General features: G+C 49.3%; 1 protein-coding gene across 6 annotated transcripts; it reads right to left on the bottom strand.

The window, feature by feature from the left end:
* Nucleotides 1–7,510: 7,510 nt before the first annotated feature.
* Nucleotides 7,511–19,165, bottom strand: LOC106608145 (centrosomal protein 43-like). Of its 6 annotated transcripts, none has more exons than XM_082977031.1 (13): nt 18,553–19,164; nt 18,195–18,248; nt 17,968–18,022; nt 17,763–17,851; nt 17,521–17,658; nt 12,923–12,979; nt 12,691–12,761; nt 12,275–12,330; nt 12,090–12,151; nt 11,904–11,981; nt 11,388–11,530; nt 10,461–10,627; nt 7,511–10,181 (listed from the first exon to the last, which is right to left on the bottom strand). In XM_082977031.1, the coding sequence occupies exons 1-13, from the start codon at nt 18,634–18,636 to the stop codon at nt 10,168–10,170; spliced, it is 1,068 nt and encodes a 355-aa protein (XP_082833157.1). In that variant the 5' UTR covers nt 18,637–19,164; the 3' UTR covers nt 7,511–10,167. The 6 variants fall into 6 exon arrangements, with proteins under 6 accessions (XP_082833157.1, XP_082833155.1, XP_082833158.1 ...); XM_082977029.1 differs by having other exon boundaries at nt 7,514–10,181; nt 10,461–10,678; nt 11,388–11,444; nt 18,553–19,163; XM_082977032.1 differs by having other exon boundaries at nt 7,523–8,143; nt 11,388–11,444; nt 18,553–19,165.
* Nucleotides 19,166–20,414: the final 1,249 nt, after the last annotated feature.

Raw genomic sequence — 20,414 nt, 5'->3', positions numbered from 1 at the left:
GGATGCCTGCCGGGGCCCTGGTGAAATAGACAGCCGAGCCATGGTTATGTGATGATCGGAAAACCCCACCGGGAGAATGGTAGCGCCCAACAGCCTATTGCTCCGATTCCTAGACATATAAAACCGATCAAGTCGGGCTGCACTCACCCTAGCCCCAAAAACCTTCACCCATGTGTACTGTCTTGTGTTCGGATGTTTAGTTCTCCAAACATCCACTAAGTCGAACTGATTAATAATGTCCCTTAACACTCCCACTGACACTGAATGAGGCTCTTCCCCATTTCTGTCTTTTGTAAAATCCATTGTGCAGTTCCAGTCCCCTCCGACCACCAGTGTCTCCTCAGGCGCTACCTGTGAGAGTTCCTGTCTAAGACTCCCAAATAGAACCCCTCTTTCTCTCCCTGTGTTAGGCGCATACACATTTATAAAGACAAAACCCATGTTGTTAATTTCTGCTTTAACAACAAGGAGCCTACCCCTACACACCTCCTTTGAGGAGCACATTTTTACAGACAGACCCGGTGCAAAAAGGACTGCCACTCCTGCACTAAGATTTGTCCCATGGCTCAACACACTTGCCCCTTTCCACCAGAGCCCCCAATCGACTTCATTCAACACATCACTATGTGTCTCCTGCAGAAACAACACCTGTACTTTTTTTTGTTTTACATATTCACCCAACACACTCATCTTTCCCGCATCTCTGGCGCCATTTATATTGAGCGAGCCTACCTGAAGAGTCTCCATAAGAAGTGGGAGAAAAGTCAGCAGGGAAAAAGACCAATAGCAAAGCTCAAAAGTCCCAGTGTCAGAAAGAAAGTATACATCTAAACAGTGTCCGAAGGTAAACCCTTACGCACTGTTGTGACCCACTTCCTCAACCTAAACCGTTTCCTGGGTGAGAGGACACCATGCCCCTCATTTTTCACAGCATGTTGTACTGATCGTACAAACTTTCTTGAATCAGGGAAAAAAGCCTCAAGATTAACTTTTTTTCCCTTGGTCTCATTCAGGAACCTTGTCAGTTCTCTCAATGTGTACTTAGACCCCTCTGCTTGACTGGCTGTCAGCTCCGGGCCTATTGAAGAGGAGTCTGAAAAAAATATCTCCTCATCCTCTTCCTCAGACTCACTTTCCTCCTCATCTCTATCTCCCACCCTGACCACCTGCTCTTCCTCTCTGGTCATGGCATCTCCCACAGCAACAGGCAAAATTTCCATTGTGCCTTTAACCACACCCTTTTTCCTTTTCCGCTTGGCACCCTCCTCCTCCCCCCCTAGTCTCTTACACTTCCCCACTATACTCTCCTCATCCACTAGCATAACCTGACTAGACCTAGCATCCTCTACACCACCCTCCATAGCATGACTAGGCCCAGCATCATTCACACCATCCTCCATATCATAGCTAAGCCCAGCCTCAGCTACCCCACCATCTCTAGCCTGACTAGGCTTAGCCTCCACTACCCCACCATCTCTAGCCTGACTAGACCCAGCCTCCGCTACACCACCATCTCTAGCCTGACTAGACCCAGCCTCCACTACACCACCATCTCTAGTCTGACTAGACCCAGCCTCCTCTACCCCACCATCTCTAGTCTGACTAGACCCAGCCTCCGCTACCCCACCATCTCTAGCCTGACTAGGCTTAGCCTCCACTACCCCACCATCTCTAGCCTGACTAGACCCAGCCTCCGCTACACCACCATCTCTAGCCTGACTAGACCCAGCCTCCACTACACCACCATCTCTAGTCTGACTAGACCCAGCCTCCTCTACCCCACCATCTCTTGCCTTACTAGACCCAGCCTCAGCTACCCCACCATCCCTGGTATGACTAGGCCCAGCCTCTGCTGTCTGCATCTCATTTCCCCCTGCACTTTGACCTCGATTTCCCCCACCGGCGCTTGTACCCTCACTTTGTCTACGGCCTTTATGTGGGCACGCAAAGCTCTTATGCCCCAAATCCCCACACTCAAAACACCGTAGACTGTCTGTGCTGGCAAACCCTGCATAGAGCCCCTCCCCATGCCTCACTTTAAAATGCACATTTAGCTGTTGCTCATTGTTGTTCAGGAACATAAACACTTGCCTCCGGAACGAAACAACGTGCTTAACAGCAGCTGCCTGAAAACCTGCCGACAGTACACGAAACCCGCTAGCAAACTTACCAAAACGACTCAGCTCTTTCCTGATTTGATCGTCCGTAATAAACGGAGGTAAATTTGCAACAACTACTCTTGTCGAAGGGGTAGAAAGAGGTAAAACTGGCACCAACACATCCCTTACAAATATTCCGCTAGCAATTAGCCTACCAACCAAATTTTCTCTTTTCATGAACACCACCACCGCTTTGTTCATTCTAGAAGCAGAATGTATAAATTCAGCTCCTACCTGTTCGCTGACCGCGAGCAGAACCTCCTCCACCTTAACTCCATTCTCAGGAACACACCTGAATCCATGCCGTATCGACAGCGTCTCCTCCGCGCTAGGCTGAGAAGCCATCGCGCATACCACACCTTGCAAACCCCAGAAACCTTACTCTGTCTTCTTCCACCCTAACTCTGAAAAAAAACGGTGGATACCGCTAAAACAAATATTGCATTAACCCTCCACCATAGAAAAAAAAATGTAAGAAAAAGATCAAGAAAAGAGTCTAGAAAGTTAGTTAGGACAGAGTCCTCCGCACCAAACACTCAAACTCCAAAAAACTCCCAGCATGCAGAGAGAGAGAGAGAGAGAGAGAGAGAGAGAGAGCGCGAGAGAGAGAGAGAGAGCGCGAGAGAGAGAGAGAGAGAGCGCGAGAGAGCGCGAGAGAGAGCGAGAGAGCGCGAGAGAGCGCGAGAGAGAGAGAGCGAGAGAGCGCGAGAGAGAGAGCGAGAGAGAGCGAGAGAGAGAGCGCGAGAGAGCGCGAGAGAGAGAGAGAGCGAGAGAGAGCGAGAGAGCGCGAGAGAGCGCGAGAGAGAGAGAGCGAGAGAGAGAGCGCGAGAGAGAGAGAGAGCGCGAGCGAGAGAGAGCGCGAGCGAGAGAGAGCGCGAGCGAGAGAGAGCGCGAGCGAGAGAGAGCGCGAGCGAGAGAGAGCGCGAGCGAGAGAGAGCGCGAGCGAGAGAGAGCGCGAGCGAGAGAGAGAGAGAGCGCGAGCGAGAGAGAGAGAGAGAGCGCGAGCGAGAGAGAGAGCGAGCGAGAGAGAGGGCGCGAGCGAGAGAGAGGGCGCGAGCGAGAGAGAGGGCGCGAGCGAGAGAGAGAGGGCGCGAGCGAGAGAGAGAGAGGGCGCGAGCGAGAGAGAGAGAGGGCGCGAGCGAGAGAGAGAGAGGGCGCGAGCGAGAGAGAGAGAGGGCGCGAGCGAGAGAGAGAGAGGGCGCGAGCGAGAGAGAGAGAGGGCGCGAGAGAGAGGGCGCGAGCGAGAGAGAGAGAGGGCGCGAGAGAGAGAGAGGGCGCGAGAGAGAGAGCGCGAGAGAGCGCGAGAGAGAGAGCGCGAGAGAGAGAGAGCGCGAGAGAGAGAGCGCGAGAGAGAGAGCGCGAGAGAGCGCGAGAGAGAGAGAGCGCGAGAGAGAGAGAGAGCGAGAGAGAGCGCGAGAGAGAGAGCGCGAGAGGAGAGAGCGCGCGAGAGAGAGAGAGCGCGAGAGAGAGAGAGCGCGAGAGCGAGAGAGAGAGAGCGCGAGAGCGAGAGAGAGAGAGCGCGAGAGAGAGCGAGAGAGAGCGAGAGAGAGCGCGAGAGAGAGAGAGAGCGCGAGAGAGAGAGAGAGAGCGCGAGAGAGAGAGCGCGAGAGAGAGAGCGCGAGAGAGAGAGAGAGAGCGCGAGAGAGAGAGCGCGAGAGAGAGCGCGAGAGAGCGCGAGAGAGCGCGAGAGAGAGAGAGAGGAGCGCGAGAGAGCGCGAGAGAGAGAGAGAGCGCGAGAGAGAGAGAGAGGAGCGCGAGAGAGAGAGAGAGCGCTGAGAGAGAGAGAGCGCGAGAGAGAGAGCGCGAGAGAGCGCGAGAGAGAGAGAGCGAGAGAGAGAGCGAGAGAGAGCGAGAGAGAGAGCGCGAGAGAGAGCGAGGAGAGAGCGAGAGAGCGCGAGAGGAGAGCGCGAGAGAGCGCGAGAGAGAGAGAGAGCGCGAGCGAGAGAGAGCGCGAGCGAGAGAGAGAGCGCGAGCGAGAGAGAGCGCGAGCGAGAGAGAGCGCGAGCGAGAGAGAGCGCGAGCGAGAGAGAGCGCGAGAGAGAGCGCGAGCGAGAGAGAGAGAGAGCGCGAGCGAGAGAGAGAGAGAGAGCGCGAGCGAGCGAGCGAGCGAGAGAGAGGGCGCGAGCGAGAGAGAGAGGGCGCGAGAGAGCGCGAGAGAGAGAGCGCGAGAGAGCGCGAGAGAGAGAGCGCGAGAGAGCGCGAGAGAGCGAGAGAGAGCGAGAGAGCGCGAGAGAGCGCGAGAGAGCCGAGAGAGAGCGAGAGAGAGCGCGAGAGAGCGCGAGCGAGAGGAGAGCGCGAGCGAGAGAGAGCGCGAGCGAGAGAGAGCGCGAGCGAGAGAGAGCGCGCGAGCGCGAGCGAGAGAGAGACGCGAGCGAGAGAGAGAGAGAGCGAGCGCGAGCGAGAGAGAGAGCGACGCGACGCGAGCGAGAGAGAGGGCGCGAGAGAGAGAGAGGGAGCGGAGCGAGAGAGAGAGAGGGCGCGAGCGAGAGAGAGAGAGGGCGCGAGCGAGAGAGAGCGCGAGCGAGAGAGAGCCGCGAGCGAGAGAGAGAGAGAGAGCGCGAGCGAGAGAGAGAGAGAGAGCGCGAGCGAGAGAGAGAGAGAGAGCGCGAGCGAGAGAGAGAGAGAGAGCGCGAGCGAGAGAGAGAGAGAGAGAGAGCGCGAGCGAGAGAGAGAGCGAGCGAGCGAGAGGGCGCAGAGAGAGAGAGGGCGCGAGCGAGAGAGAGAGAGGGCGCGAGCGAGAGAGAGAGAGGGCGCGAGCGAGAGAGAGAGAGGGCGCGAGCGGAGAGAGAGAGGGCGCGAGCGAGAGAGAGAGAGGGCGCGAGCGAGAGAGAGAGAGGGCGCGAGCGAGAGAGAGAGAGAGGGCGCGAGCGAGAGAGAGAGAGAGGGCGCGAGCGAGAGAGAGAGAGGGCGCGAGCGCGAGAGAGAGAGAGCGCGAGGAGCGCGAGAGAGGGGCGAGAGCGAGAGAGAGAGAGGCGAGCGAGAGAGAGAGAGGGCGCGAGCGAGAGAGAGAGAGGGCGCGAGCGAGAGAGAGAGAGGGCGGAGAGAGAGCGCGAGAGCGAGAGAGAGAGAGGGCGCGAGCGCGAGAGAGAGAGAGGGCGAGAGGCGCGAGAGAGAGAGAGGGCGCGCGCGCGAGAGAGAGAGGGCGCGAGCGAGAGAGAGAGAGGGCGCGAGCGAGAGAGAGAGAGGGCGCGAGCGAGAGAGAGAGAGGGCGCGAGCGAGGAGCGCGAGAGGGCGCGAGCGAGAGAGCGCGAGGGCGCGAGCGAGCGAGAGAGAGGGCGCGAGCGAGAGCGCGAGAGCGAGCGCGAGAGAGAGCGCGCGAGAGAGCGCGAGAGAGAGCGCGAGAGAGAGCGCGAGAGAGAGAGAGAGAGGATGCCTTGAGCCTGCAGCTCCCCTTCTCTCCGAACAGCGCAGTTTAGTAGCAGAGTCAGCGCGAGAGAGAGAGAGCGCGAGAGAGAGAGAGAGAGCGCGCGAGAGCGAGAGCGAGAGAGAGAGAGAGCGCGCGAGAGAGAGAGCGCGAGCGCGCGAGAGAGAGCGCGAGAGAGCGCGAGAGAGCGCGCGAGAGCGAGAGAGAGCGCGAGAGAGAGAGCGCGAGAGCGAGAGAGAGAGAGCGCGAGAGAGCGCGAGAGAGAGCGAGAGAGAGCGCGAGAGAGCGCGAGAGAGAGCGCGCGAGAGAGAGAGAGAGAGAGCGCGAGAGAGAGAGCGCGCGCGCGAGAGAGAGAGAGCGCGAGAGAGAGAGAGAGCGCGAGAGAGAGAGAGAGAGCGCGAGAGAGAGAGAGAGCGCGAGAGAGAGAGAGAGCGCGAGAGAGAGCGCGAGAGAGAGAGCGCGAGAGAGAGAGAGCGCGAGAGAGAGAGAGCGCGAGAGAGAGAGAGCGCGAGAGAGAGAGAGAGCGAGAGAGAGAGAGCGCGAGAGAGAGAGAGCGCGAGAGAGAGAGAGCGCGCGAGAGAGAGAGAGAGAGCGCGAGAGAGAGAGAGAGCGAGAGAGAGCGAGAGAGAGAGCGCGAGAGAGAGAGAGAGAGAGAGAGAGAGAGAGAGGAGAGCGCGCGCGAGAGAGAGAGAGAGAGAGCGAGAGAGAGAGAGAGCGAGAGAGAGAGCGCGAGAGAGAGCGCGAGAGAGAGAGAGCGCGAGCGAGAGAGAGCGCGAGCGAGAGAGAGCGCGAGCGAGAGAGAGCGCGAGCGAGAGAGAGCGCGAGCGAGAGAGAGCGCGAGCGAGAGAGAGCGCGAGCGAGAGAGAGCGCGAGCGAGAGAGAGCGCGAGCGAGAGAGAGCGCGAGCGAGAGAGAGAGAGAGCGCGAGCGAGAGAGAGAGAGCGAGCGCGAGCGAGAGAGAGGGGGCGCGAGAGAGAGAGAGCGCGAGCGAGAGAGAGAGAGCGCGAGCGAGAGAGAGAGGGCGCGAGCGAGAGAGAGAGAGGGCGCGAGCGAGAGAGAGAGAGGGCGCGAGCGAGAGAGAGAGAGGGCGCGAGCGAGAGAGAGAGAGAGAGGGCGCGAGCGAGAGAGGGCCGAGAGAGAGAGAGGGCGCGAGCGAGAGAGAGAGAGGGCGCGAGGCGAGAGAGAGAGAGGGCGCGAGCGAGAGAGAGAGAGGGCGCGAGCGAGAGAGAGAGAGGGCGCGAGCGCGAGAGAGAGGGCGCGAGAGAGAGAGCGCGAGAGAGCGCGAGAGAGAGAGAGCGCGCGAGAGAGAGAGCGCGAGAGAGAGAGCGCGCGAGAGAGAGAGCGCGCGAGAGAGCGCGCGAGAGAGCGCGAGAGAGAGCGCGCGAGAGAGAGAGAGAGCGCGAGAGAGAGAGCGCGAGAGAGAGAGCGCGAGAGAGAGAGCGCGAGAGAGAGCGCGCGAGAGAGAGAGCGCGAGAGAGAGAGCGCGCGAGAGAGAGCGCGAGAGAGCGAGCGAGAGAGAGAGCGCGCGAGAGAGAGCGCGCGAGAGAGAGCGCGCGAGAGAGAGAGCGAGAGAGAGAGCGCGCGAGAGAGAGAGAGCGCGAGAGCGCGCGCGAGAGAGAGCGAGAGAGAGCGCGAGAGAGAGAGAGAGCGCGAGAGAGAGAGAGAGAGAGAGAGAGAGAGCGCGAGAGAGAGAGAGAGAGCGAGAGCGCGAGAGAGAGAGAGAGAGCGAGAGCGCGAGAGAGAGAGCGCGAGAGAGCGAGAGAGAGAGCGAGCGAGAGAGAGAGCGAGAGAGAGAGAGAGAGAGAGAGAGAGAGAGAGAGAGAGAGCGCGAGAGAGAGAGAGAGAGAGAGAGAGAGCGCGAGAGAGAGAGAGAGAGCGAGAGCGCGAGAGAGAGAGAGAGAGCGAGAGCGCGAGAGAGAGAGCGCGAGAGAGCGAGAGAGAGAGCGAGCGCGAGAGAGAGAGAGAGAGAGAGAGAGAGAGAGAGCGCGAGAGAGAGAGCGCGAGAGAGAGAGCGCGAGAGAGAGAGCGCGAGAGAGAGAGCGCGAGAGAGAGAGCGCGAGAGAGAGAGCGCGAGAGAGAGAGCGCGAGAGAGAGAGCGCGAGAGAGAGCGCGAGAGAGAGCGCGAGAGAGAGAGAGAGGATGCCTTGAGCCTGCAGCTCCCCTTCTCTCCGAACAGCTCAGTTTATTATCATAGTCAGGAAAAGAGCTGGTCCCCATCACCCTCTGTGTCACTGCCCAAAGCAGACAGGCTGAGCCCAGAGAGAGAGAGAAAGAGAGCGAGACAGACAGACCACAGACAGGAGTGCAGTGAAGGAAGGACACTCAACACAACACACAGAAATACACACAAAAAAGTCCATAACGTCCATATTGGATGTTAAAGTCCAGACTATTGATTCCAAGGCTGACAGCAAACGTTACAAAACAACATTCATTACAGTTGAGGCAGGAGGCAAATTGTGTGATTTTTCACACCTCACTCGGAGGTGCACAACTAATTTAGCTAATGGGAGGAGTGATACACCAACACCATGCACACTCACTCATTGAGGCTAGCGTCCCTCCTCATTGGAGTAAAGGAGCGCCCTGAGAGGCTCTCCTCCCTCAGAGAGTGGACGAAGCTGCTTGGGGACAAAGGGAAGGGACACACACATATAAACAGAAAGAAAGACAGGAGGAGAAAGAGGAAGCTACAGTGGAAGAACAAGGACATGGTGCAACAGAGCAAATCCAGACAGCACAGTGCTCCTGTGTATTACACCAAACCATCGACCACAACTTAGGCCAAGGTCACACAGGTTCATGTTTCTGAGGGTCTTTAGTCATCTTAACAAACACCTTCTTTGTACTTTCAACAAGAGTACAGAACACTAACATAACACAGATTTACAGTTGAAGTGGGAAGTTAACACACTTAGGTTGGAGTCATTAAAACTTGTTATCAAACTATAGTTTTGGCAAGTCGGTTAGGACATCTACTTTGTGCATGACAAGTAATTTTTCCAACAATTGTTTACAGACAGATTATTTCAGTTATAATTCACTGTATCACAATTCCAGTGGGTCAGAAGTTTACATACACAAAGTTGACTGTGCCTTTAAAGAGCTTGGAAAATTCCAGAAAATTATGTCATGGCTTTAGAAGCTTCTGATATGCTAATTGACATCATCTGAGTCGATTGGGGTACCTGTGGATTTATTTCAAGGCCTACCTTCAAACTCTGTGCTTCTTTGCTTGACATCATGAGGAAATAAAAAATAAATCAGCCAAGAAATCAGAAAAAAAATTGTAGACCTCCACAAGTCTGGTTCATTCTTGGGAGCAATTTCCAAACACCTGAAGGTACCACGTTCATCTGTATAAACAATAGCACGCAAGTATAAACACCATGGGACCATGCAGCCATCATGCCGTTCAGGAAGGAGACACGTTCTGTCTGCTAGAGATGAACGTACCTTGGTGTGAAAAGTGCAAATCAATCCCAGAACAGCAGCAAAGGACCTTGTGAAGATGCTGGAGGAAACAGGTACAAAAGTATCTATATCCACAGTAAAACGAGTCCTATATTGACATAACCTGAAAGGCCGCTCAGCAAGGAAAAAGCCACTGCTCCAAAACCACCATAAAAAAGCCAGACTAGGGTTTGCAACTGCACATGGGGACAAAGATCCTACTTTTTGGAGAAATGTCCTCTGGTCTGATGAAACAAAAATAGACCTGTTTGGCCATAATGACCAAAGTTATGTTTGGAGGAAAAAGGGGGAGGCTTGCAAGGAGAAGAACACCATCCCAACCGTGAAGCACAGGTGTGGCAGCATCATGTTGTGGGGTTGCTTTGCTGCAGGAGGGACTGGTGCACTTCACAAAATAGATGGCATCATGAGGGAGGGAAATTATGTAGATATATTGAAGCAACTCAAGACATCAGTCAGAAAGTTAAAGCTTGGTCACAAATGGGTTTTCCAAATGGACAATGACCCCAAGCACACTTCCAAAGTTCTGGCAAAATGGCTTGAGGACAATAAATAAATAAATAAAAAAGTGTGGGCGAGCAAGGAGGCCTACAAACCTGACAGTTATAACAGCTCTGTCAGGAGCAATGGGCCAAAATTCACCCAACTTATTGTGGGAAGCTTGTGGAAGGCTACCCAAAACATTTGACCCAAAATAAAAAGCAATGCTACCAAATACTAATAAAGTGTATGTAAACTTCTGACCCACTGGGAATGTGATGAAAGAAATAATTCTCTACTATTATTCTGACATTTCACATTCTTAAAAAAAAGTGGTGATCCTAACTGACCTAAAACAGGGAATTTTTACTAGGATTAAAATGTCAGGAATTGTGAAAAACTGAGTTTAAATGTACTTGGCTAAGGTGTATGTAAATTTTCGACTTCAACTGTATATTTCAGATGACCTACTATAGATAGAACAGGGTTGTGTTCATCAGGCACCAAAATAGAAGAACTGACTGAAAGTTGCAAAATTCTTTGTTACAGTGCTACCTAATGATCACAGCCCTATATTTCCAACTACGAGTCACTGTAAATGAGCCCAACTCATTGAGTTTACAGTGAAGACATACTTACTCTTTCTGACTGTTTTTCTTGTTAGACAGACTGGGCCCTGACTTACTCTTAGTCAGGGGGACACTACTACTTCCATACGCAGCATGACAGGAGAGAGAGAACATTCAGTGAGCAGAGCCGCACTGCTCTACACAAATTACAGCAGGTTGGCTACAATACTTTGTCACAAAAATATCCTGCAGCACCACTTTTTCCAAATAGACCTAACCCCTCAGAGTTGATTAAAAACCCTGCATTTTAAGATTCTTAGATATACGGTTGCAACATTTGTCACGATACATTTTTATACTAATATTAATGACATGCATGTTTTACATTTATCACTAATGCATTACTCATCCTCACCAGCCATAGGTTTTCTGTGGTTTAGGCAGAGGGTCGTCAAAGAACGAGTCGCCCTCGTCTGCGTCCTCCTCCACCTCAAGACGCTTCTTCTGGCTCGCCACGGGGGCGTTGCCGTTGCTCCCGGACGTCTCACTGTGCCTCGACACCAAATGACCCTGACCTTTACCCTTTAGAGAGACGAAGTTCAGACTGGTGTCACTGTGGCTGACCTTCTCGCCCTGTGTGGGACCATACAGGAACAAGACAACAAAAATAGAAAAACACACATTTAAAGTTGCTTCTGTTTATTTGAGTGGGTTAGCTCGCATTTATTTGCAAATGGTAAGAAGACTTGAAGCGACAGGAAGAGTTAGTTGTGGCACTGAAATATTTGCGAGGAAATGTTGACAACTAACCCATTAGCTATGTTAGTCTTACCTACTATATCAACCATTAAGACAGTTGAGAGCTAACCCATTAGCTATGTTAGTCTTAGTAAACCATTAGTAAAACACATGCACACAGCACAGGCAAGAGATTTTCAAATCAAAACTGTCAACACTCATAATTCATTAGAATCAGATGATTTGGATGAGAAAGCACATTATAGAGGCTGTATCGCAGTAGTTAGAGCCCAGTTAAGAAGCAGATGAGTTGTTAAGCTGCGCTGAAGACCGCTGTCCCATCTTCCCTGTGCTAGTGGTGACACCAAACCAATTATACAACAGGTAGGTCTAATCCTGAATGCTGATTGGTTAAAAGCGCATTCCAGCCAGTGTTAAGAGAACTTCCCCTCGTTAAGTTGGTATGAGCATATTCTACACCAGGGTTGTGTTCATTAGTGCAAACCAAACAAAAACGAGTTCAGCTCGTCCCTCCCCCTTTCGGAACATTTTCTTCCATTTGGTGTCTAATGAACACAAACCTGTTCCCCACCTTGCAGTTTACCTTGGTGCCAGCCTTCTCCTCCTGTGCACTGTTCTTATGTCCTTTAAACCTGGGGATCTGTGTATGAGAACACCGCTATCAGCTTCCTCCCACATTTGCTGCCTCACTAACATGTTGGGTACTGGGTAGGCCCTAAAAGGAGGCTACATTTAGGGAAAATAAAATACAGTTTAGTCTACTGACCTCTTCATCCTTTTGAAAGCAAGTGTACATTTCTTTTTATCAGAGGCTTTGTTTTAACAATCAACATTCTCTTAAATGTTCATGTCATTTAGACCCTATGTTCACATCCTGGAAATACAGAGCTAGGTCTCTTGTTATGAGTTCATGTTACGTTAGGGCAAGTTCAGTAGAAATTAATTGATTCGCAAGTAAGCTGTTCACAAACAGGTATTAAAGGAATGCAATATTAATTAACAAAGTAAGAAAATAGTTATGCTATGAGAAACTATTTTATAGACAGAACTACAACACTAGAACATGCAGTGCACTATAGTTTGAATAGAGCCAACATACCTTACTCGCCGGTGAAGGGCTCATCTTCTCAACATATCGACTGGGATTGTGAATGACATCACTGGTGTCATGGGTGATCTGGAAGGGAAGGACCCTTATGACAATGTGTTGATTCACAGAAAGGAACGGTTCATACAAAGTTCAATCTACAATTTGATCTATAAAGGAATAGTAAAGGTGTCTTACCACACTTCGACACTGACTGAAGAAGCGCTTGTACAAGCCCAGAAACTCTTGGAAGTCACTAGCTACAGAAACATAGAGACAAAGCATCAGAGCAGATAAAAATGTTTCCCTCAGCTTTGTGTTGCCATACCTGTAACTATAGCAACCATTCATTAACAATATGTCACTTCCTCCAGAACACTTACTGGAGGCTTTGTCTCCAGCTCGGAGCTCATCGGTGACGAACCTCTCCAGCATGTTCCTGTTATTGGACACACAGACAACGACTTGTGTTAAAGCTGCAATATGTACGGGAGTTGCAGCGATGGGACAAGACTAACTACCAACTAGATATCACAAAATTGGGGAGAGAAAAAAAAAAAAAAAATGTTAATTATGGCGTAGCGATTTCTGCATAGTGCACCTTTAAGGAAAACTGGATGAACTGTGGATTCAGACCACAAGTAGCATTGTAGTACCAGCTTTGCAATCAGGGCAGGTTTCCCAGACCCAGATTATGTCTATTCCTGAATGACAAAGCATTTTCAATGGAAATGCATGCTCTTTTGTTTAATATTGGTCCAAGAATGTGGCACTCAGTGTTTTGTCTGCACAAACATACTTGTTGAAGTTGGGAAAAACATCTCCCAACAGAGCTTCCAAATCCTCTTTGCATATCCCATCAGTTCTGTCCTGTGAAGCAGATAGTTGAAACACAATAAGAGCCAGGATCTTGGAAGAATCTTGGACATTTAAACACCTCCACAAGACAGGCAATGGAGACTGTATGATCATATTTGAGCACACCTAAATTTTAAGACATGGCTTAACAATATTTGACTTAAAATTACCACCTTGTCATAACTGTCAAACTTCTGCCGAGCATCTGCTATTTGCCTGGGGGATAGTTCCTACAAAGACAAAAAGGCAGAACAATATCAGACAAAGCAATCGCTCTACATTTAAAGAGCCACTGACCACGCCGATTGGCATGTGTTTTCTATTACTCGTTAGAAAAATTTAATTTCAGTCTTGGAGGAGTGTTTCCTAAACAATTCCGCCACTGGTTAATGATGTTTTGTCCCTCATGAGACATGGTAACCTATTTCACTTCCTCAAAAGCCAAAGAATAACTAAGATAACTCAAGAAATCTGTAATAAATGTGTACATTTTCGCCAAGAATGTTTTAGTTGCACATTTATCTAAGGTGTTTGTTGCGGTATTTCTCAAGTAAAAGAATGTGCGACTTGTCTTATGTAAATAAAGTCTGGCTGATGGGCAGGTCTGTCTCACTGTCTATGCTATTGGATAGAGAGCAATCACAGCAACTGTTCACCCCCATGTTAGTGGGCAAATGGACATCGTCAAATCAAAACCCAACCTTCATTTACACGTTGCGACTCACGTATGTCCAATGTCCATTTTAGATGAGACTGACTTTATGATCAAATTTCCACTTTGCAGTCAATTTTGACACTAATATATTTTTGACACATATCGATGCCACAGAGGTCGTTTTCAAAGGAATTTGTTGCTTTTTAAAAAGGCAGCCTCTTGGGGAAAACAAACTAACTTGTGAGCATGAGATTCATATCTACATAACCTGATTCAAACTGTCCTTTGTGGTGTTATATGCTAGTACTACATGTGCACCTTTGTGGCCCACAGACTAGCCACGTGAGCTCATTCTGATGATTTGAGCAGAGTATGAAACATGACTGGAAGAAAGTAGGACAAACTTGTTATGTCAGAAACTCGATGATCAACAGGAAAACCATTTGCTCTCAATCATCTGTCGACCTTTCAAGCACAATTCATTCTTATGATCCAGATAATATTAGCATTTGTTAGTCATATCTGCATTTGGTAGTCAATGACAACCATGAGAAATACTAAGTTTATTTCCTCTCCAGGCAGCTCAGGTCTATGATTACATCTGTGCGTTCATGTTGTAGGCCAGTGACGGGCAACTGGTGGCCCGTGGGCCACCCCCGTTTTGTAGGCCCGTGGCTCAAATAAGAACTCAGTCTGGGTCTCAACTTACTGTTTAAAGTTAGAATAGTAAAATACAATTTCTACATTTGGTTGTGCATCAGCAGTTTCTCTTGTTATGTCAGTCACTCAATTAGCCAGGGTAGCTAACATTTTTTAGATTGGTAAATGAGTCTAGCCAGCTATCTAGTAATCATGGTCGAATTACCGACCGGGGTCCCCCATTGATTTTGTTAGTCACTCTCACTCAGATATCATATTAAAAACTGCAAACATTTCTCTCAGCCCCATGGCAAAATGAGCAAAATTGAATGAAATTAGTTATAACATTTCTAAATCTTCTCTCCACCCCATGGCAAAATGTGAAAACTTGTTTTAAAAAGGCAAAGTGTTCTCTAAACACCATGGCAAAATCTGTATAATTGCAGGAAATTCTCTCTCTGCTGTCAAGAGGGGACCGCTAAAATGTTTGATGTACAGTACCAGTCAAAAGTTTGGCCACCTACTTATTCAAGGGTTTTTCCTTTATTTGTACTATTTTCTACATTTTCAAAACTATGAAATAACATATAGTAGCCACCCTTTGCCTTGATGACAGCTTTGCACACTCTTGGAATTATCTCAACCAGCTTCATGAGGAATGCTTTTCCAACCATCTTGAAGGAGTTACTACATATGCTGAGCATGCTGGCTGCTTTTCCTTTACTCTGCGGTCCAACTTATCCCAAATCATCTCAATTGGGTTGAGGTCGGGTGATTGTGGGGGCCAGGTCATCTGATGCATCACTCTCCTTCTTGGTCAAATAGCCCTTACACAGCCTGGAGGTGTGTTTTGGGTCATTGTCATGTTGAAAAACAAATGATAGTCCCAATAAGACCAAACCAGATGGGATGGTGTATCGCTGCAGAATGCTGTAGTAGCCATGCTGGTTAAGTGTGCCTTGAATTCTAAATAAATTACCGACAGTGTCACCAGCAAAGCACCCCCACACCACCTCCTCCATGCTTCACGGTGGGAACCACACATGCAGAGATCATCCGCCCACCTACTCTGCGTCTCACAAAGACACGGCGGTTGGAACCAAAAATCTCAAATTTGGACTCATCAGACCAAAGGACAGATTTCCACCGGTCTAATGTCCATTACTCGTGTTTCTTGGCCCAAGCAAGTCTCTTCTTATTGGTGTCCTTTAGTAGTGGTTTCTTTGCAGCAATTCAACCATGAAGGCCTGATTCACACAGTCTCCTATGAACAGTTGATTTTGAGATGTGTCTGTTACTTGAACTCTGAAGAATTTATTTGGGCTGCAATTTCTGAGGCTTGTAACTCTAATGAACTTATCCTATGCAGCAGAGGTAACTCTGGGTCTTCCGGTCCTCAAGAGAGCCAGTTTCATCATAGTGCTTCATGGTTTTTGCGACTGCACTTGAAGAAACTTTTGAAGCTGTTGAAATTTTCCGGATTGACTGATCTTAATGTCTTAAAGTAATGGACTGTCGATTCTCTTTGCTTATTTGAGCCGTTCTTGACATAATATGGACTCGGTAAGCTGCTCTGACAGCTGATGTTTAAAGTTAGAGAGGGAGATAAGACTCCAGCTTCACTGATTTTTGCAATTCGTTCCAGTCATTGGCAGCAGAGAACTGGAAGGAAAGGTGGCCAAAGGAAGTGTTGGCTTTGGGGATGACCAGTGAAATATACGTGCTGGAGCACGTGCTACGGGAGGGTGCTGCTATGGTGACCAGTGAGCTGAGATAAGGCGGGGTTTTACCTAGCAAAAACGTATAGATGACCTGGAGCCAGTGGGTTTGGCGACGAATATGTAGTGAGGGCCAGCCAATGAGAGCATACAGGTCGCAGTGGTGGGTAGTATATGGGGCTTTGGTGACAAAACAGATGGCACTGTGATAGACTACATCCAATTTGCTGAGTAGAGTGTTGAGTGAAGTGAAGGATCGGTAGGATAGTCAGTTTTACGAGGGTATGTTTGGCAGCATGAGTGAAGGAGGCTTTGTTGCGAAATAGGAAGCAGATTCTATATTTAATTTTGGATTGGAGATGCTTAATATGAGTCTGGAAGGAGAGTTTACAGTCTAACCAGACACTGAGGTATTTGAAGTTGTCCATATATTCGAAGTCAGAACCATCCAGAGCAGTGATGCTAGTCGGGTGGGCGGGTGCGGGCAACAATCAGTTGAAAAGCATGCACTTAGTTTTACTAGCATTTAAAAGCAGTTGGAGGCCACGGAAGGAGTGTTGTATGGCATTGAAGCTCGTCTGGAGGTTTGTTAGCACAGTGTCCAAAGAAGGGCCAGAAGTATACAGAATGGTGTCGTCTGCATACAGGTGGATCAGAGAATCACCAGCAGCAAGAGCGACATCATTGATGTATACAGAGAAAAGAGTCAGCCCGAGAATTGAACCCTGTGGCACCCCCATAGAGACTGCCAGAGGTCCGGACGACAGGCCCTCCGATTTGACACACTGAACTCTATCTGAGAAGTAGTTGGTGAACCAGGCGAGGTAGTCATTTGAGAATCCAAGGCTATTGAGTCTGTCGATGAGAATGTGGTGATTGACAGAGTCGAAAGTCTTGGCCAGGTCGATGAAGACGGCTGCACAGTACTGTCTTTCATCGATGACGGTTATATCGTTTAGGACCTTGAGCGTGGCTGAGGTGCACCCATGACCAGCTCAGAAACCAGATTGCATAGTGGAGAAGGTACCGTGGGATTCAAAATGGTCAGTGATCTGTTTGTTAACTTGGCTTACAAAGATTTTAGAAAGGCAGGGCAGGATGGATATAGGTCTAACAGTTTGGGTCTAGAGTGTCTCCACCTTTGAAGAGGGGGATGACCGCGGCAGCTTTCCAAACTTTGGGGATCCCAGACGATACGAAAGAGGTTGAACAGGCTAGTAATAGGGGTTGCAACAATTTCGGCGGTAATTTTAGAAAGAGTTGTGTTTACCACTGTTTTGGTTATTATATGATTGCATGTGTTATTTCACAGTTTTGATGCCTTCACTATTATTATACAATGTAGAAAATAGTACAAATAAAGAAAAACCCTTGAATGAGTAGGTGTCCAAACTTTTGACTGGTACTGTACAGGTAGATGTAAATGTACCCTGGTGAGTGGGCGAGTGAGAAGGTAGACAAATGTGGCTTTACCCCCCTTACATCAGATAACAGAAGGCCAGAGCAGCGAAAGCAGAGGGAGTACAGAGCAGGAAAGCAGTCCATTATAACCACAAGCTGGACACTCCATTAAGATGAAACAAAACACTTAACAGGAGGTGAAGGATAGCCATTTAAGAGCACAATCAAATCAGCGAGGCTTCGGGTTTTGACAACTGCTAATGTCAGAGTCTCTTTGGACAGCAAAGGAATACGCTAATGTATGTGAATGAATAAATGTATGTAAAATGGTAAGCCCTGTGTACTGGTGTGTCTTTACCGCTGAGAAGATGGAGGCCTTCTCCCTGTGTCTGCCTCTCTTGACAAGCTCAAGCAGCAGAGGAGTGGTCCTATTCATATCGGTCTCAGTGATACCCAGATCACGGGACACCTGCTCACGGCTGTCCAGGCCATTTAGCTGAAAATAACACACACACACAGTGAATGCAGCACTGACATTTCCAAGTATTATATTTGTCTAAATGTCCAGCCAGCCCCATCCACTGGGAGTAAAACACCCACTGAGTTGATCTCTGGCTGGAAGACAGCAAGCGTGAAGTCTATGTGGAACACCTGCAGGAAGTCTATGATAAGGCTGGCCACCAGGCATCCTACAAAGGGAAAGATATGATTAGCCTCATGAAAAAAAATGAGTAATTGTAAGGTATGTTGATTATGGGATGAGCAGATTATGACAATCATGGTGGATAATAAAACCCTGACTTACCATCCTGTGTATTAAGACATTTCTTCAAGTTTTCATTGACAAGTGGAGTTTTATTCTGTGGGGTGAAGTGAATGAGAGTGAAGCAAAGGTTATGCAGAAGTGGATAAATCATATGCTTTAGACACATCCATAAAATTAAAAGTCATTATTAAAGAGAAGCAATAAGTAGCCCGAAGCTATCAGGATTTTTTGAATATCCTCCCAAGTCAGCTAGTTATCTATCTTACCTCCACTCTAGCTTGTTCATCCATGGCCAGGAAGACAGCAGCGCGCATTTCTGCCTGCAAAATACCACAACACCAAAAAGAGGGTGTTGGCCAAAGCAAGTGGGCCGCATAAACTAGTTAGCTATACACTAGATAGGTAACTAAGTACCTAAATATGTATACTTATGAGTTAGCTAGCTGACTAGCAGTTGGTCATCCAAAGTTAGAAGCTAGCTAGCCCGCTGTGAAGCCAGATAACGTTACCAATGTGCTAGCTATGTAGCTATTGCCAAATTTTAACGTTAGCTGTGTTACAGCAACATTCTCAATCTTTGAACTGTCCTTTCGACATAGATTTACACGTTATGTAGCTACGTACCTTTAGTTTATTCAACACCCCATTGTTTTCTAAGGTTTGGATCAAAAGACCCCGCAACTCACTGTCGTCCTCCGTTGCAGACATCTTTCTTTCAGCTGACAACCAAAACAAACGCTGAGGACAGGGCAACTATCTGATACTTCAGCAACACCGATTCCAGGAAAAAGGAACCGGCAAATCCAGCGCCTGTTCCTTGCACGAGCTAAACTGCGGAGACGTGCATATCTTTAGCGCCACAATGACTCTGAGTCATTGAGAAATATGACTGAATTGAAATGTCCATCAGATCTTTTGATTGAAGTTGCTGTTGATTTGCTGACCTGTCTCATGTGTCAAGGTGCAATACCTACTAGGCTACACTGTCCTAACGTTTGAGTACTTTTTTTGTGGGTGGTTTGGGAATGGTTGGTCGTGACATTTGTTCCATAGTGTTCTCTCTCAGTTGTGTGCCTTTACAATAACATTGTTTTATTAAAATGTAACCTTTATTTAACTAACCAAGTCAGTTAAGAACAAACTCTTATTTACAATGACTGCCTACCCCGGCTAAACGCTGTGTGCACACCAGCGCAAACGACGCTGGGCCAATTGTGCGCCGCCCTATGGGACTCCCAATCACGGTCGGATGTGATACAGCCTCGAATCGAACCAGGGACTGTAATGACGCCTCTTGCACTGAGATGCAGTGTCTATTTACACCACTGCGCCCCTCGGGAGCCCACGCCGTTTAGATCTTTGCTTATCAAAAAAGATGCACGTCAAATAACGCTATTCGACGCTCAAATAAGATTTTCATTTGACACGTCAAATAGCAATTGTATTATATACTGCTCAAAAAAATAAAGGGAACACTTAAACAACACATCCTAGATCTGAATGAATGAAATAATCTTATTAAATACTTTTTTCTTTACATAGTTGAATGTGCTGACAACAAAATCACACAAAAATAATCAATAGAAATCCAATTTATCAACCCATGGAGGTCTGGATTTGGAGTCACACCCAAAATTAAAGTGGAAAACCACACTACAGGCTGATCCAACTTTGATGTAATGTCCTTCAAACAAGTCAAAATGAGGCTTAGTAGTGTGTGTGGCCTCCACGTGCCTGTATGACCTCCCTACAACGCCTGGGCATGCTCCTGATGAGGTGGTGGATGGTCTCCTGAGGGATCTCCTCCCAGACCTGGACTAAAGCATCCGCCAACCCCTGGACAGTCTGTGGTGCAACGTGGCGTTGGTGGATGGAGCGAGACATGATGTCCCAGATGTGCTCAATTGGATTCAGGTCTGGGGAACAGGCGGGCCAGTCCATAGCATAAATGCCTTCCTCTTGCAGGAACTGCTGACACACTCCAGCCACATGAGGTCTAGCATTGTCTTGCATTAGGAGGAACCCAGGGCCAACCGCACCAGCATATGGTCTCACAAGGGGTCTGAGGATCTCATCTCGGTACCTAATGGCAGTCAGGCTACCTCTGGCGAGCACATGGAGGGCTGTGCGGCCCCCCAAAGAAATGCCACCCCACACCATGACTGACCCACCGCCAAACCGGTCATGCTGGAGGATGTTGCAGGCAGCAGAACGTTCTCCACGGCGTCTCCAGACTCTGTCACGTCTGTCACGTGCTCAGTGTGAACCTGCTTTCATCTGTGAAGAGCACAGGGTGCCAGTGGCGAATTTGCCAATCTTGGTGTTCTCTTTGAGCAGACACATGCACATTTGTGGCCTGCTGGAGGTCATTTTGCAGGGCTCTGGCAGTGCTCCTCCTGCTCCTCCTTGCACAAAGGCGGAGGTAGCGGTCCTGCTGCTGGGTTGTTGCCCTCCTACGGCCTCCTCCACGTCTCCTGATGTACTGG

The sequence above is a fragment of the Salmo salar genome, chromosome 06, assembly GCF_965601325.2.
Source record: "Salmo salar chromosome 06, fSalSal1, whole genome shotgun sequence".
In the NCBI taxonomy this organism is placed as follows: domain Eukaryota; kingdom Metazoa; phylum Chordata; class Actinopteri; order Salmoniformes; family Salmonidae; genus Salmo; species Salmo salar.
The sequence above is the reverse complement of the archived record's forward strand: the minus strand, read 5'-3'. Positions and strand labels throughout refer to the sequence as shown.